The sequence below is a fragment of the Plectropomus leopardus genome, chromosome 10 (genome assembly GCF_026936395.1).
Source record: "Plectropomus leopardus strain MGB_pleo_1.0 chromosome 10, ASM2693639v1, whole genome shotgun sequence".
Taxonomy (NCBI): domain Eukaryota; kingdom Metazoa; phylum Chordata; class Actinopteri; order Perciformes; family Serranidae; genus Plectropomus; species Plectropomus leopardus.
The window spans coordinates 20,313,887-20,325,306 of NC_142185.1; the positions used below are offsets into that span (position 1 = coordinate 20,313,887).

The window sequence follows — 11,420 nt, forward strand, 5'->3', positions numbered from 1 at the left end:
TGTCCTGAAAACATGCCCCCTATACTTATTAATTTGGTCTGATATTCAGTATACCTACTGATAGATGACATACAGTCGTTTAGATACAATGTACGGATATAGTTTATTTCATGGACAACCTGAATGTAAATATTTAGCCCTACAGTTAATATAATCTAATATATACACTCCTCTTTTCACTGTATGTAACTTGCCAACTACTTCAAGTCATTAAAAACTATGGGTGGGGGGTACTTGTAGAAAAGCTTAACCCTTTGACACCTGGATCAATATCACTTTTATTGAGCTGCTTATCCAATAATCATAATTATCATGAAACATTATTGTTAACATAATTATTTGAAACAGCTTTTTTTCAGTTCATTTTTCCCTTCTTTTTTTGTTGCTAATTTTCAATAATTTTGTTGTACTTTCAACTTATTTCTTGCTAATTTCTGGGTAATTTTCCCTTATGTTGCTCAGTACCTTCTCCCAATGTTTCTGAAACAAATCAAGCCAATTTGCCCAGGTTTCAAAGGGTCAATACCTGTATACATCTATAGATCCTTGCACTTTTGATGTCTCTGACCTGGCTCTTGGGTGCTCAATTGTCTGTCCATTTTGCATGTCGATCAGGTTGATATTGTTAAATAAAAAGGTTGCCTTTTAATAACTATGTGCAAATAGTCTGTTTGGAAACAGGTCATGAGTCTAAGTCACTCCCTTTTACAGCCCAACCCACATCAAGTTTTTTTTCATTCTTTGTGACATGACTATAACTCAACTCTGCAATGTCCCTCACCTTTTTCTATTTGGTGTCAACGTATTGTTTTTGTTTTACTGCCACCAACTTATGTAACTGTTTTGGCTCTGTCTCACTGTTCTCATCAGCATGTCTACTTCATGTCTGCTGAATGTGTAAAAAGACAACTCGAACCACGTGTTGACTGAATAATGCAAGGCAACATAATCTGCATTTGTATTTGAATTTCAAATAGATGGTTAAGAGAAAAATAAACACATCTGAATAGTGCAGTGTGAAACAGCACTGGACTCTGCATAGAAAGGCACACTTGGAGAGGCTGGGTGCTTCAGAAAGCTGGTGTTTCTATTGTCCAACAAGAAAATGCCATCTAAAAATCTGAACTCCACGAGAGATAATGTGTGATTGTACTGTGGCTATTCAATTTTCTACTTTTAAATTTCCCACCTTTAGACTTATGGAATCTTAAAAGTGTGCAACACAACTGGTCAGTTTATTAAAGTCTTAGGTTATATGGACTCTGACATACACTAAGGACCCTGAGCAAGACTGCATGTGTACATCAGTCACCCTGAAAAACTGACAAAATCCCTTTAATTCAATTGTTCCCTATAAACATGTCAAGGAAAATATGTCTTTTGAATTAATAAAACATTTTCATTGCACATATATATTCTTTTAAAAAAAGAAAGAAAAACAACGCTGCTCTGTCATAAAATGTGCTGACGATACAACAAAAGCGAACAGAGATTCAAACAGGCAGAATATGCTGTTAATGCTGCAGGCCGCATACATTGGCTTCAAACAAAAATGTAATACATTTCACATTGAGCAACACACTGGTCATTTGAGTGGTTAAACCAGTAAAACAGACGGAGCAGGTCTTTTAGAGCATGCTCAGCTCAATGAGACGGCCCGCAAACACGCCTAATGTGCCAATGAGACACACAGCCATGAACACACACAGCAGAATATGATCCAACACCATGGCCACAAACTTCCACTCCTCAGCAGCCTGGAAAGAGAAGAGGGACAATAGTGTCACATAAAGGCAAGAAGACTCACTGAAGATCAATATTGGAGACACTTTCTGTGTAAGAAGATTACATTGTTGGATTCCTCATCTGATTTCATGGTTTCTGCAATGTACTTGACTCCTTCAATGGCACTGCGGACGTCTGGGTTCTTGGTGATGGGCGACTGGTAAGGAACAGGGGAAGCCTGGTTGCCAGAGATGTCTGAGATGTCAAAATCACCTCCATATATACTAGATTTTGCCGGCTTTTCCTTTCCAGGGCGTTTCATTGTTGAGAAGAACATGATGTTGGGAATGGTTTCAATAAAAACCTGTCAGAAAAAGACAAAATATATACAGTGAGGAAAAAAACAAGGGAAAATGAAGATGTTCTGTCTGCTGCCACTAGATGGCAATATAATACAGATAAAAATATTAAGTTTTGCTCTCCAACGCTTGGAAACAGAACTGATTCATTTCTAGTCATTTAGCTATACACTCAGAACACTTCAAGTCATTATTTTATTATATGAGTTCACCTTGCGGACCCAGTCTGGCATTGTGTGAGTGCTTGGGGAGCGGTGGTGGGTGTTAATGACAATCACAGTGATGATGATGGAGGCAATGACGAAGACCATGGTGAAGAGCATGTACTTCCCAATGAGCGGTACAGCACTGGAGGTGGAGGGGATCAGCTCCACAATGACCAGCAGGAACACAGTCAGAGACAGCAAGACAGAGATGCTGAGAGTCATCTTCTCACCTGCGAGACACACAGAAACATCTTTACTGCTCTTTTTAGAGAATACTGACCACGCAATATAATGTGACTGTGTTGGACATATTTGTGCTCAGCCAGCATTTAGACTGGTGTTTCCTTGTGTGGATGCTTGGATTTGATTAGAAGCATGGATGTATTACTGTCAGAAGAAAGACACAACATAACCTAAAAAGACACAAAATGACCTCAGAGAGACACAAAACCACAAAAAGATGCACAATGACTACAAAGGAATGAAAAACAACAACAAAAGAGGCAAAAACAACACTTCTTGCTCCAAGAGGTGGTGGGGCCTTTTGCATATCTGTGCCCAGGGGCCAGTTGTCTCATAATCCGCCTATTATTAGAAGGGTATAAATCTAAAGATTCGTGAGTAACAGCAAAAAAAACATTTAGCCAAACAATCTCACCTCAAAGTACATTTAGTAGCGCTTAATCTTTATCAGCAGATGGATTTTTCATGTGTAATTTGATCAAAATCTTTTAAACAGCCACTGAAAGGTCCTTAATATGGCAGTCTTCTAAATTAATCTAAATTCTGAAAAAAACAACATATTTTTTGCCACTCATTATCATCATCATCATCATCATCATCATCATCATCATCATCATCATCAAACCATTGTTTGCTCAAGGAAACTTTACTAAGTATAAAGCTGTTTTACAGCAATGCATTGAATTCATATTAGAAGTTACAAGGATAGATACTGTATACTCTATGACAGCAATCACAATAATACAATAAATTAAATTAATACTAATACAATATAATAATATAATACTAATAATATTTATTTTTCATACCTTCCTCCAATGTTTGCATTTTTTCCTAGTAAACCAAGTATTATGCTTTGAAAACCATACAAATCAATAAAAATAAAAATAATAATCAAAATTAATTTAAAAAAATAACTGTTTTTCAGTTGAGCTGGTCACAGTTGATAGAGACAGGCTATGTAACTGAAGATGATGGGTCACATCTCAGATTCGATCCATGGTTATGCATCATAAAACAAAAAGGATTAGGAACTCCTGAATTTAGACCATAGTGTCCATCAAAAATATTTCTAATTGTACACAGATGCATTTAAAGAGGACATATTATGTTTTCAGTATGGAAATTAAGAGATGTCCACATTTTGTTTTATTTATACACAACTTTACGTTAAAAGACACACAGAGATAAGCCTGAAACCACAGTGGAAAATGTGGAGCTGCCATATTTAAATATGTTAGCTCACAAATAACATGCAATCATAATATGTTGCCACAAGGGAGAGCTGTTTCCATGAGTAAATACTTCCTCTTCATCCAATCAGGATTCCATCTCTAGTATTTGCACAACAGCACAGTAACTGCATTGTTCATCCACAGCAGCAAATCACACTTAAAGAGTGAGAGGCATTTTTGTTTTTTGTCTCCAAACCCAACAATAGCACAAGTCAACAGTTTCTGACACCCTCACAAGTAAAATGCAAGACGTGTTGTTTTTGTTGCTCAGTAAGAGCAGTTATCCCAGAGAGAGCATCTTTTGGCACCAGCAATCTCCTCCACACTTTCCTGTCAGCAGTCATATCAGAAACCGGGATCAAGTGATGTATTATACATTAAAGCAAAGGCCTGCTTTCAGACATGACAGCACAGAGGGACCCTGGGTAATGAGGCAGACCTACACACTGGGAACACGGCCAGATGTGCACACAAGCAGTGCAGTTTCTGCAGCAGCCAATGTGGGGACACCTCAGAATTAGGGACAAGAATTTGTCTTGATGTCACTTATCACATCATAAATGCGTTTACATACCGTATCATGAAAACACAGATGATAATAAAAATGCAGCAAGTTTACAGTAGATATGGATGCTTTTTTGTGATTTGCAAATAATTACTTCAGAGGTTGTTTTTTCTCTGCACATCTCTATTAATACACATATACAGTGATCATCTATAGGCCTTGCCCACTGTTCCTAATTGACCATTTCAGGAGTGAGCGACACTTACTATCATCTATTTTAAATAAATGTTTTCAAATTTTGGGAAATATGCTAATTTGCTTTCTTGCTAAAAGTTACAAAGAATGGAAATGGGGGAAACAGCTTGCCCAGTTTTGTCCAAAGACAGCAAAAGTCACCAACTAGCTCCTTAAATGATCACCAATTAACTTGTTTTATCTCATTTGCTTGAACAAATTTTAAAAAGAGTGAAATCGACATTTTTTTTTATGGTGTGTTCTTTGTGGACTATTTCTTGGCTTTGCTATGGATGTTGCTCAGTGGCACATGAAGCCAAAAAAAGTTTGACCTTCTAGGTGTAAAATTTCCTGGACCTTCTGCATCATTAGGACTGAGCAAGCAAACTTGAGATTTTTGCTGGCTGACTTCTGGTTTAGACCTAACTTGAATGATTTAATCTTCTTTAATGTCATCGGTCTACTAGATTTTTGAAATGTTATCAGACCAAATGGATGAAATTCTGATGGTCAAATTAGTCTTTTCAAAGGGATTGTAACACTAAAAAAACAAATATATCCACTGATTGATAGAAGTCTCTTTCCCAATGTAAGTCTACATGTGAGATTGGATTCAAAGTCCAGCACACTTCCTAGGGGCCTGGGAGTTCCTGGAGTCTTTTCGTCACTATGCTGGTACAAGACATAGGGCCAATTATTTATCTTCATAGGTGCTGGTAGGTAGCTGTTTTCCTGTTTTCAGTGTTTGTGCTAAGCCAAGATAACTGTCTCCTGGCTGAAGCTTTGCATTTAGCAGATGAATATCAGAGTGCTGTAAATCTTCAAATCTAAATCTCACCAACAAAGCAAATAAGTGTAAGCCTATTTCCCAAAGTGCTGAACTATGGCTTTACATGTACAGATTTCCTTCAGTCAAGAAATTACAACAAAAGCAAACACCTTGCAACATTTGCATTTCAGTAAAATGGACAATCCTAATGAATTGGAAAAATACACAAAGAGGACTGTTAAATTACGAATAATTGTCTTGTAGAGGACTGTATATGAACCTACTTTTACTAAAAATGTTGCAAGCAGCTCAACCCTTCCAGCAAAATACAATGGTCAAAATTAACGGGGGTCACATATAAAGACATACAATGAAAACAAGCATCTGGGCATATTGAATATATGATTTATTCTGAGAGTTGAAAATATATTGTGTGTGATGAATATTTAAATATCTGTTGAGTTTCCTGGTTTTTGAAAATCAGAAAATAGCAACTGATGTATCTTTTATGTCATAATGTCATTATCATATTAACTGATACTTGGAGATATCCCAGTAAAAAGAAACAATGAGGAATGAGAGTCAACGTACCGGAGTCTGTAGGAAGATAGAAGACCAGGCCAGTCAGGAAGGAGAAGAGCATGCAGGGGATGATGACGTTGACGATGAAGTACAGAGGGAGCCGCAGCATGAGGAAGTGGTATGTGATGTCCAGGTAAGGGGTTTCTGGGCAGCAAGCGTAATACACCCAGTGCTTCCAGCCACGGGATTCCTTCATCACCCACTCTCCACTTTCCATAAAGTTACTCAGATCAGGGCGGTCACTGTCCTGGTGAGAGGAAACAAAAAACAGAGTGATTATTTCTATTATTATCTTGTGCTCTGAATTATGTTTGGGCTCCAAAGTGATTGTTAAATAAGATGTTAAAATGTGTTAAGGTTGTGTTCCTACATTGTAAGCTGCAATCATGACCAACGCGCTCACAGTAGTGAAGAAGGAAGCAATCACAAGTGGTTAAGTTAGGAGGCAGTTTGGGGTGGAGGATTGTCATAAAACACAGGAGATTTGTTTTTGTCACCATATTTGTTCTTCTAACCTAACCACAGTAACTTTACATTAATTATGTAAGATATGTGAATTACGTAATTAACATTAAGGACGTAACTTCTTCCATGGGGTGCTAATTTTTGTGGATATCATAAAAACTGCTGTATGTGCATTTTCCCTGGATATCATATGAACTGTTATATGAACGTTGAACATAAACACCTCTGTGCATGGCCTGCTCGTCACCCATCTATGGAGGCCCACACCAGGTTGTCCTGTGCGAGTATAAATAAAGCTTGAAGCAGCAACCAGGAGACAGTTAGTATAGCTTAGCATAAAGCCTGAAAGCAGGGGGAGACAGGGCGAGTCAGGCTCGGTCCAAAGGTTCAAGCTCACTAATTAACACATTATATCTCTTTTGTTTAATCTCTACATAAACTGTTATGGGACTTCAGGAAGTCATTGCTCCTAGACCAGAAATAGTTTGGCACAAAATCCCCCATCAAACTGAAATATGTCTACATTTTCCCTTCGGTTTCTTTACTAATGAAACAAACAAGATTAAATATGCTAATTGGTGAGCTCTAGAGATGCTGGAGATATGAAAATGGTGTTAATCTTCTCATCAAACTCTCAGCAAACAAGCAAATAAGAATATTTAAAATGGCCTGAATTGTATTACAGGATTAACGACGACTAAGTTTCCATCATAGGTCCAGGTGCCCAGCTTCATGCTGCAGTTCTGGAGGTCAAAGGGGAAATGCAGCACAATGATTTCACAGTAACTCTTGAAGATGGCAGGCGGGTTCCAAGTGATCATCCCCGTGTACTCCAGCAGCACTTTGGTCTCATGAACGATGGCAAAGTCTCCATCAGCACTGCGGGCACAGAAAAATACAGGCTGCATCAACACAGGGAGATAAAAAGCTAAATGTTAACGCAGGGGGACATCAGTGCCCGAGGACAGGTCAGTGCTGCTGCTGCACCCCAGCCAACCAGCGCTCAGCTTGGCACAAGATGTTGTGGCAGCAGAGCTGGTTGTCAGGGAAAAAAGCAGCATGTCAGACGCAGCATATGGTGGGAGGAGGGGGGACTCGCAATACAGAGTCCAGATTTAGCCTAATGAAATCTGAGCTTTCACATACTGCATACTGGAGTATAGGAAAGTGTGATTCAAAACATCACTGAGAGGTGTGTTAATTGTTTGTAGAGGTTTGCTTACGGTCATGTAAAGCTTATTGTAATGAATGAAACAAGCTTGAAACAAAATGAAAGAGGGGCATGACATGGATTGAATATAACCTTATAACGTACTTGTTGTAGAGAACCAGATCAGGGCGCCAAATGTCAGTGGAGGGAACTCTGATCTTTTTGATGCCACCGTAATCCTCCGGGTTCCACTGCAAGTTCACATCTTTCCATTGCTGAAAAACACAGACAAGGGCATCCAGAAAAATGGACAGTACTTAAACAGAGGCAAATATAAACTTCTATGGAGAGGTGACAAATATAAACTTTTAAAAGGATAATTTAATTTTTCTAAAGCAGATTTCATTCCTATTTGCTACATAGAAAGAAAAAGAGATTTGGAATCTCAGTGGCACTATTCCTGGTTAAATAAAGGTTATATTAAAAAAATAAAGATTAATACATAAAAAAAAATTAAAGGTTAAATAAAAAAAATACAATAAAATAAAAGACCAGTGTTTCTCAATTTTCTCAATGTTTTTTTTAAACCCATAGAGGAATAATACTTATCATCTTTTACAGTAAATAAGTTGGTATCTGCAATATTGTTTAATGAAGTGTTCTTTATATATAGAGAAACGTATATAAACTGAATACAAAAAAGATCCCTTTAGCACTATAGAAATGTTTTTTGTGCAATACAAGACCAGGATCTGTGACTTTTTCCTCTTGTATAATCTCTTAAAATGGTGCAAGAAAGAAACGTACCTCTGTAGTATATTTTGTATAGCCTGCTAATTATTGTGATCAGTCCTGAGGTTTTCATTTATGATATACATGTGGGGACAAAAAAATATTTGTTTATATTTCCTTACATTTCTTTGCCTCCGGAGTTTTGTTTGTGTGTTTGTATGTTTTGGGTTTTTTTTTACACTTGGGACATTTATTTGTAATTACAGAAACATGATGATGTATTTTTTCCCATCTCTTTCTTACACATTCTTATTGCAACGTCATTGCGGCTTTCTGCAATACAGTGGAACAAAATTAAACACGTATCAAACCTGCTTCAGTCGCACGTTGCTGCTGACAATCTGGTTGACCTCATCCTGTGAATGCAGATAAATGTGTTCAGACAGCTGATGACGGTGAATGTTAAACAGAGGGTTGTTACATGTCGTGTGACACGAGACCTCACCACACTGATGAGCTGGATGAGCTGAAGGCCCACAGTAACAACCACCGGGTCCTTGAAGTGGCTGACAGGACGGACAACCTTATTGTAGCCAGTGAAGAGGGTTTGGACCAGACGGGTTTCATCAGGGGAGGCCCAGGCAGCGCCTAAAATTAAATGAAACACACCATACGGGCTCAATAGGCTGTTTACTTATACACATACTTATACTGTGTAATTAGTCTTATATCTATCATATAACTTTACTGTGTCATATTATATGTACAGTGTTGGGAAGGTTACTTTTGAAATGCAATCATTTACTGATTCCAGTTCCCTGTTAATAAAATAACAATTCTAATTATTTCATCAAAGTGATGTAACTTTACTTTACATTGGACTACTTTGATTTGTCTGTAAATTGGCTATGCTAAAAGAAAGCGTTCCTGCAGAGCGAAAATATGCAAAACAGCAGAATGAATGTTACATTCTTTACATTAATTTTTTTACCGAAAAGAATACATTATGATTAGAAACTGCAATTTAATAACATTTTTTCTCATTAACTATAACTGATTACAGCTACATGTAGTGTACTGCAGTTTAGTTTAAACTCATGTAACTAGTTTAAGGTCTAGTGTGCAGGATTTAGTGCCATTGGGAACTGATGTTGCAGATTTAAACCAACTGAAACTTCTCCTGTGTGCCAAGTAGGCGAAGTGTGGCAGCCAAGCGAAAACGTCTAGAGCCAGTGTTTGGTTTGTCCGTTCTTGCCTAGTTGAGATAAATGAAAGACTCCATGGAAAGAAACAACCCCGTATAAACAGCTCATTCTAAGGTAATGAAAACACAATGATTCTTATTTCTTAAAAATGAATAAAAACATAGTCATGAATATTATATTCCATATTTTTGGCTAATAGATGCCCCTAAATCCTGCATACTGGACCTTTAAGAGTTAGTCACGAACATCCAGGTGAAATGTGCATAAAGTGTGCATCAATTTTATATTATTTTATTTGATCAAATTGATTTATTTGTCATATTTTTATTGCTCCTTTCTCTTGTTTTTGACCCCTGGAGTGGAATTAATAAAGTCTTGTATTATGTTATGTTATGTTATCTTTACAGTTTTTCTTTACACCTCAAGCTGCCTCTTGAATGAGCTGGAAAATCCTCTCGTGTCAGTAGAGAATATTGCTTTAAGAACATCTGACACTTGAGATGAGTTCATTTAATATGAGCTGAAAAATAGATATGACGTTGAGTGTAATACTATGGCATTTGTGAATATACAGTATGTTCATGTGTTGTTTTAAGTGAACTGAATCTGACCCACTTTAACTTGGTATGTGCAGTGTACGGGCGTAAATGCTGGACATTAAATGTGTGCATTTTGGTGATCACAAAAAGTCTCTGTCAGTTACTTTATTGATTTTCAATGTTTTAAATGTAGTCTACTGGCTTTATAGCAGATATAACCACAAGGTAATTACATTCAAGCATAAACCTAAAAGGACTGTAATGTAAATGTGTGCATTTGTACATATATACTGATGGATCTAAGTATGGAAATAGTGCATTCAAACATATGATTTCCCCCCTGTAAGGTTGTTAAGAGAGATGTTCTCTTACCACTACATATCTGTCACAAGCCAGAGCAGGATCCCCTTTCATTTTTCAGCTGACCTTGAAACGAAGGTCATTTTACAGCAACATGCTGTTTGAATGGTTGAATGATTCACCAGACATTCAACTCAGTAAACTAAGGAATCGCCAGAACATAATTATGCAGGTAACTTCATGTGGTGACAGACAGACAAAAGGTTGAGAAGCAAAGTGAAAACAGCACACATGCCCTTGTCAATCAAAGAGCCGGTTTGTACAGAACTAAAATTTGCTCATTAGTTTTGTTGTTTGAGTTGGATCAACTTTCACTGACCTGAGATGAGTACACACCAATACACATAATTAATGCAAACATGCAAGTTCTTGTTTTTATGGACTTTCTTTATGCTTTAATTCAAGCAAAGTTAAACAGACATTTATTTCCACAGGTAACCAATACACATTATCTTTAGTTTCAAATAAACTTACCTGCTAAAATGACTAGATGGAAAATGAGAAGTAAAGTATTCATTCTTGCCAATAAACCCAGGCATCCAAAAGCAAGATCCAAGTTCAACACGATGCCTGTTGACCACTTGAGAATTAAAAAGGTTTGACCCACCTAAAACATTCTTTCAGCACTGGCAAATAACTTAATGTACGAGCTCCAAGCTCTCCACTGGCAGCCTTGTTGTTATTGTCTGACAGCGGATGTGAGTGACCGGCTGCCAATGCTTGTCATTTGAGAGGGCCACATTCTTTGTCATCTGTTATAAGATCAACGTGCCAGAGTAATCCACCACTGAAATATCCCATCGTGAACTTGGCCACACACAACCTCGAGGTGAGAAGAGACGTGGCAGCACATGCCTGCTGCTTTTTATTACTTGTGTCAGTGATAAACTATCCGTGCTCCCTTAAAATCTTTACACAAAGCTCCTTCTAATGTTTACACACATACCAAGTAATGATTTCACATGTATATATTACACTGAGAAAACAGATTACATTGAAAAAGAAAGGTAAATAGGACATTAATCTTGATTTTAGTTTGATTTAGTTTATTTTATATCTAAGTGTTAAGTTTTCTTGAAATGTAGTTGTATTGATTTAATTTTGTAAAGTT

At 37.3% G+C, this 11,420-nt stretch overlaps 1 protein-coding gene across 1 annotated transcript; it reads right to left on the reverse strand.

Annotated features, from left to right (window-relative positions):
• Window positions 1-1,207: 1,207 nt before the first annotated feature.
• LOC121948693 (acetylcholine receptor subunit alpha) lies at window positions 1,208-11,058 on the reverse strand. Its single transcript, XM_042494093.2, has 9 exons — window positions 10,784-11,058; window positions 8,711-8,853; window positions 8,577-8,621; window positions 7,639-7,748; window positions 7,007-7,202; window positions 5,868-6,105; window positions 2,297-2,520; window positions 1,850-2,089; window positions 1,208-1,757 (listed from the first exon to the last, which is right to left on the reverse strand). The coding sequence occupies exons 1-9, from the start codon at window positions 10,824-10,826 to the stop codon at window positions 1,629-1,631; spliced, it is 1,368 nt and encodes a 455-aa protein (XP_042350027.1). The 5' UTR covers window positions 10,827-11,058; the 3' UTR covers window positions 1,208-1,628.
• Window positions 11,059-11,420: the final 362 nt, after the last annotated feature.

What these genes read in the sequence shown, in the direction of transcription:
- LOC121948693 (XM_042494093.2), bottom strand. Translation starts at nt 10,826, where the DNA reads ATGAATACTTTACTTCTCATTTTCCATCTAGTCATTTTAGCAG. An exon ending in CTATCTTCCTACAGACTCCG is followed by an intron (nt 2,521 to 5,867) that starts GTACGTTGACTC and finishes TGTGTCTCGCAG; the next exon opens with GTGAGAAGATGACTCTCAGC. An exon ending in CAGATGAGGAATCCAACAAT is followed by an intron (nt 1,758 to 1,849) that starts GTAATCTTCTTA and finishes TTCTCTTTCCAG; the next exon opens with GCTGCTGAGGAGTGGAAGTT.